Here is a 6,516-nt window from a genome sequence, read left to right on the forward strand (position 1 = left end):
AAATAATCTCTCAGAAAACTATACATTTTAATTAGAGAAGAAGCAACTATATTTTATTGAGGGTAGAAATGTCATAGGCTGAAAAATGAACTCAATTTCCCAAAGCCATCCATAGCCAGTAACTGTCATGTGTCAGGACTGGTGATAGAGGAACACCAAGGTTATATGTCTAGAGTCAGTCCCTCTAAAGTGGTTCCAAACCCCTACCAAAATAAGAAGTCTTATGTGGACTATTAATGCATAAGAGGGACTTGGAAGCCATGAAGCATGGCGATATCCATTCTGTAGAAGTAGCTTTGTGGGTATATATGGGAGTGACATATTACGCACAATGAAAAAGATGCTTGTCTTTGAAAAGGAAGATGTTCCTAGGGACAATAAAACTGAATCTGCAGGACACCTGGGTGGCTCAGGGGTTGGGCATCTGCCTTTGGCTCAGGGGTGATCCTGGAGATCCGGGACCGAGTCCCATGTCAGGTTCCCTGCATGGAGTCTGCTTCTCCCCCCTGCCTGTGTCTCTGACTCTCTCTCTGTCTCTCTCATGAATAAATAAATAAAATCTTTTTTAAAAAAACAAAACACAAACACTGATTCTGAATCTCTTCAGTTGCCAGAAAATAAAACATTGAAACCTCACTCTGAAATTATTCCTTCATTATTTGGTGCAATAATAACCTTGTGAGGACCTTATGTCCTGATTGAAATTAATAAATTAACAAATTTGAGGAACATCAACTAAGGGTGCCTCAGGAGGAGTAGGGTATGGCCTTCATCATTCTCTTCTGCCCCCTTGTGGTATCTTTCATGGTATCTTTCTGGACTTGCCCTAGGTGAAAGCCATCTGCTTTAAACTAAACATTTTTGCTATTTAGTATTTTGGATATTTTTAGGAAACCAACCAACTAGAACTGAGACTGTCACTTCCTGTCAATGGGAAGTAGTATAGTAGTATACTATAGTATATATCCAATAATATTGATGTCTTCTGTTTTATCTGTAAATATATCTAATTTTTAAACTGATTTTGTTCATGAGTAGATTTCCCTGAAATTTTGTACTTTATTCTTCATCCATTTTTCCTATATATTAATCTTATATCTATTTATTCACTCATGTTATTGTTTTCTAGTGCATTTTTTGCTTTCTTTTTTATGATTTCTTTCTTGCTCTGTAACTGATAAATAGCACTAAGGAACCCACCATGTTCTTTTGTCCCAGCCATTCCACAGGAAATTTTCCTGGTACTAAAATTGATGTCTTCTATTGATGTCTGCAGTAATTGAATTCCTATGATTTCTTTCTGTAGTCTTTACGATTCCTCTTCTCTGCTTGTGTCTAAAAATGTCTGTATTCTTCAAGACATAGCTCAGGCGTGTCACTCTAAACACTTCTCTTGGAACTGCATTCACTCCTACAGTTCAGAAGTACCTTAACTCCCATTTCAGTTTTCTTTTGAATCTGAAGCCATCATACAAGATGGTCTATAGAGCATCTCTCCTTAGCAGTCCCACAGCACTGCAAATGTCCATGTCCCAATCAATACTCATGAATCTCTCTTCCTACATGCTTCCTACTGTGTCCCTAAAAGAATTAACTACACCAGTAATTCCCCACTTTCCCAGGACAGACTTATATGTGTTCTCCATCTCTTTTGCATTAAATTATAATAGCTACCCATTATGATTCCTGAATCTCTCATATACATATATGCATTTATTTTATCCTCTGGCTCCGATTTTGCTGTATCTGAGCTCAAACCACACCATCTCCCCCCTCATGGATGCCTTCCATGTTACCAGTGGTCTGTTCCTACTCTATACTGCAGTACAGTGATTTCTAAAACATAGGTCTGTTCCTGTCACTCCTCTGTGAAAACTCATCCATGGTAAGTCTCACCAGGCTGCATTAGGGGACTGGACAGAGTGAGAAGGGATCTTGTGTCAGCCAGGATTTCTGGTAGACGCCCCTCTGCACTATCCACTTGTGGTGGTCGGGGGCGGGGAAGGGGCGGGATTGAGCCCCCTTCCCCCCTCCTCCTTACTGCGGAAAGCTGCAGAGCTAAGGGCACTTACTTCCTATTCACCAGTCAGCAGGGAGGGATCCTCTGATCAGCCACGTAGGCATTCTCTTCTCTCTGGAGGAAAAGGCCCAGCAGCTGTCGGAGGAAAAGGCCCACCAGCTGTCAGAGCAAAGGGACATGTCGCAGCTAAGTAAGAATTTGGGTGATTCGAGTCCCCCGGCCGAGGCCCCTAAGCCTCCGGTCTATAGCCGCCCTACGGTTCTGATGCGGGCTCCGCCCGCCTCCTCTCGGGCTCCACCAGTCCCTTGGGATCCACCTCCGATTGATTTGCAGGCTTCACTGGCCGCTTGGCAGGCACCTCAGCCTGCTTGGGAGGCCCCACAGGGCCAGCCGCCTACCCCAGTGGCTCCGATGGCCCAACCTCCAGCCCTTGGGGGCCCGATGGTCCAGGCTCCCCCTCTGGGAGGCCCGATGGGCAAGCCTCCGACTCCCGGAGTCCTGATGATCCATCCTCCCCCTCCCGGAGCCCCGATAGCCCAGCCTCCGACTCCGGGAGTCCTGATGATGCATCCTTCAGCTCCCGGAGCCCCGATGGCCCATCCTCCCCCTCCGGGGACACCGATGGCCCACCCTCCCCCTCCAGGGACCCCGCTGGCCCACCCTCCCCCTCCGGGGACCCCGATGGCCCATCCTCCCCCTCCGGGGACCCCGATGGTGCATCCTCCCCCTCCGGGGACACCGATGGCGCATCCTCCCCCTCCGGGGACACCGATGGCTCACCCTCCCCCTCCGGGGACACCGATGGCCCATCCTCCCCCTCCGGGGACCCCGATGGCCCAGCCTCCGACTCCGGGAGTCCTGATGGCCCAGCCTCTGACTCCGGGAGTCCTGATGGTCCAGCCTCCTGCTCCGGGAGCCCCGATGGCCCAGCCTCCGCCCCCAGGAGCCCTGATGACCCAGCCTCCGCCTCCGGGAGCCCCGATGGCCAAGCCTCCTGGTCCCGGAGTCCTGATGATTCATCCTCCAGGTTCGAGAGCTCCGATTACCCCGCCTGCAGCTTCAGGAGCCCCGATGGCGCAGCCAGCGGCCCCACCTGCTCAGCCTCTGGCTTCTTGGGCCCCACAGGCTCAGCCTCTGATTCTGCAAATCCAGTCTCAGGTTATAAGGGCTCCTCCGCAGGTTCCCCAGGGCCCGCAGGCCCCGCCGGCGCAGCTGGCCACACCCCCGGGTTGGCAGGCCACCTCGCCAGGATGGCAAGCCCCGCCACAAGGCTGGCAAGCCACGCCTCTGGCTTGGCAGGCCACGCAGGTCACCTGGCAGGCTCCGACCATTGCCTGGCAGGCACCTCCACCCGTGCGCCAGGGCCCACCACCCATCCGCCCGGGCCCACCACCCATCCGACCTGGTCCTCCGCCGGTGCGCCAGGCCCCGCCCCCGATACGTCAGGCACCGCCGCTGATCCGCCAGGCACCGCCGCCCATCCGGCCTGCGCCACAGGTCCTGGCCACCCCACCGCCACTCTGGCAGGCTCTGCCACCCCCGCCACCGTTGCGGCAGGCACCGCAGGCTAGGCTGCCCACCCCGCAGGTGCGGGCAGCTCCACAGGTGCGGGCGGCACCGCAGGTGCCCACTGCTCCAGCAGCAACACAGGTGCCCACGGCGCCCCCCGCTGGCCCTCAGGCACCCCAGGCTGTGCTGTCGGCCCCCCTGTCTGCTCCACAGGCTGTGCACTGCCCTCCCATCATCTGGCAGGCCCCCAAAGGCCAAGCCCCAGTGCCACACGAGCTGCCGACATCGATGGAATTCCAGGAGGTGCAGCAAGCCCAGGCTCTTGCCTGGCAGGCTTCCAAGGCCCCTGGGCAGTTCTGGCAGCCAGTGCCCACCCAGGAGGCCCAGAGGCAGGGCCCACCAGTGGTTCAGCTGGAGCAGCCCTTTCAGGGGGTCCCGGCCTCCCAAAAGGCCCTGCAAATCCAGCTACCCACCCAGCAGGCCCAGCCCACGGGCCCGCAAGCAGAGCTGCCCACCTTGCAACTCCAGCCCTCCTGGCAAGGCCCCCCAGCAGCCTTGCAGGGCCAGCCCGGAGCTCCCTTAGCGGCAGCAAATTTTCCCATGGGCTCCGCTAAATCACTGATGACTCCATCGGGAGAATCCAGGGCCTCCTCAATAGAACGCAGGACCTCTTCAAAGGAACGCAGGACCTCTTCAAAGGAACGTAGGGCTCCTTCGAAGGATCGCATGATCTTTGCTGCCACTTTTTGTGCTCCAAAGGCAGTGTCAGCTGCACGAGCACACCTGCCAACTGCCTGGAAAAACTTGCCTGCCACTTCGGAGACCTTCACTGCCACTTCAAGGGTCTTTCCAACTACCTCCCGGTTCCAGCCTGCCTCTTCTAATGCCTTTCAGGGCCCATCTGCGCCCTCAGAGACCCCAAAGTCACTGCCACTTGCTCTGCAGGATCCATTTGCCTGCATGGAGGCCCTGCCTGCAGTTCCATGGGTTCCACAACCCAGTGTGAATGCTTCAAAAGCATCCCAGGCAGTGCCTACCATCCTGATGGCTACGGCAGCTGCCCCCAAGGCAATGGCCACTACTCAAGAGGCCTCGAAGACCCCTGCTGAGCCTCCCCGTCGCTCTGGAAAAGCCACTCGGAAGAAGAAACATCTGAATACTGAAGAGGACAGCAGTGGCCAAATGCTGCCCCTGCGTGACTGGCAGGCACCAAGACCCTGGGAAAATCTGAACTTGAATGACTGGGAGGTTGAAAACTCTATCCAGGTCCTTGGTGACTGGGAGGGCCCGAGTACCTCCCGTGGCCTGAGTGGCTGGGAGGGCCCGAGCACCTCCCGCATCCTGAGTGGCTGGGAAGGACCCAGCACAACTTGGGCTCTGAGTGCCTGGGAGGGCCCAAGCACTTCCAGGGCCCTGGGTCTCTGGGAAAGCCCAGGTAGCCCTCAGCCCCTGATTATCTCTGAGTTCACCAATCTCTCTCAGGGATTTGGTGTCACCCAGAATGACCCCAAGTTGGAGACTCAGCCATTGTCTCCCTTGGATGAGAGAGCAAATGCATTGGTGCAGTTCCTCTTGGTCAAGGACCAAGCCAAGGTGCCCATTAAGCGCTCAGAGATGGTGAAATTCATCATCCGTGAATATAAAGATGAGTGCTTGGATATCATCAATCGTGCCAACAATAAGCTGGAGTGTGTCTTTGGTTATCAATTGAAAGAAATTGATCCTGAAAACCACTCTTATATTATCATCAACAAGCTGGGACACCATAGGGGTGAACCAGTGGCATCCTATTTAGACAGGCCCAAGTTAGGTCTCCTGATGGTGGTCCTGAGTCTCATTTTTATGAAAGGCAATTGTGTCAGGGAGGACATGATCTTTAGTTTTCTGTACAGGCTTGGGTTGGATGTCCGAGAGACACATGCTCTCTTCGGAAATACAAAGAAACTCATCACTGAAGTATTTGTAAGGCAGAAGTACCTAGAGTACAGACGAATCCCCTATACTGAGCCAGCAGAATATGAATTCCTCTGGGGCCCCCGAGCATTCCTAGAAACCAGCAAGATGCTTGTTTTGAGGTTTTTGGCCAAGCTCCATAAGAGAGATCCACGGTGCTGGCCTTTGCAGTACTTTGAAGCGCTGGCAGAGTGTGAGGCTGAAGATTTGGATGAGGATGAGCCTGGATCCGGTGATAATGCCGGTGACCCCACCAGCAGTTCCCCTCCCCGCTAATGTGGTTCCTTCTGCAGATATCTCATTCCTTTGGGTTCCTGGCCAGAGGCCACTGACAGGGTGGGGTGGGGGGGGCCTTTTGTTTCTGGTGTTTATGTTCCGGTTCTATGTGTGTAAGTTTGGATTTCAATTTGGATCAACTTGGTATCTGCCAAAGCTTTGTACATTTTCATGTGGTGTTGATTTCAATTGGCTACTGTTCTATTTGGTATTTTGGCATCTGTATTTTTAAGTGAGATCTGTGATTCTCTGTTTTGTGTTATAATTGTTATGTTTTGGTATCAGAGTTGTGCTGGCTTTGTGAAATGAATTGAGAAGCTATCCATCTCATTCTGGTACAGATTATGTAGTATTGAAATAGTCTGTTCTTTGAACATTAAAATGACTCATCAGTAAAAGCTGTCTGCAGAAAAATAAATATCTATATCTATATATATAAATATACTTTCAGCATAACATGAAAGTGTTTGTCTTTATTCTCATTTTTACTCTAGATGACTAGGAGCCAAGTTTTACCATATTCTCTAAATAGACTTAAACATCAAGATTACTACCAGTGATAGAAACCACAGTAATGAGCCTTTCCCAAGGACAGTCCTATATTCATCATAATGATGCAATGATTGTGAAGATGTCCTTAATTTAAAAGTAAAACTTCACAAGTCAGGGAGGCTGAATCAGAAAGAACCTGTATACCTCATCTTATTTAATCCTCACAATAGTGCTTCAAAGTGGGGATTATTATTCCCATTTTGTAG

The 6,516-nt window shown here is 51.9% G+C and overlaps 1 protein-coding gene across 1 annotated transcript; it reads left to right on the top strand.

The window, feature by feature from the left end:
• Window positions 1-2,030: 2,030 nt before the first annotated feature.
• On the top strand, window positions 2,031-6,221 carry MAGEL2 (MAGE family member L2). The gene has a single exon (XM_077868714.1). The coding sequence runs from the start codon at window positions 2,198-2,200 to the stop codon at window positions 5,756-5,758; it is 3,561 nt and encodes a 1,186-aa protein (XP_077724840.1). The 5' UTR covers window positions 2,031-2,197; the 3' UTR covers window positions 5,759-6,221.
• The last annotated feature ends 295 nt before the right edge of the window (window positions 6,222-6,516 follow it).

The sequence above is a fragment of the Canis aureus genome, chromosome 2, assembly GCF_053574225.1.
Source record: "Canis aureus isolate CA01 chromosome 2, VMU_Caureus_v.1.0, whole genome shotgun sequence".
Lineage (NCBI taxonomy): Eukaryota > Metazoa > Chordata > Mammalia > Carnivora > Canidae > Canis > Canis aureus.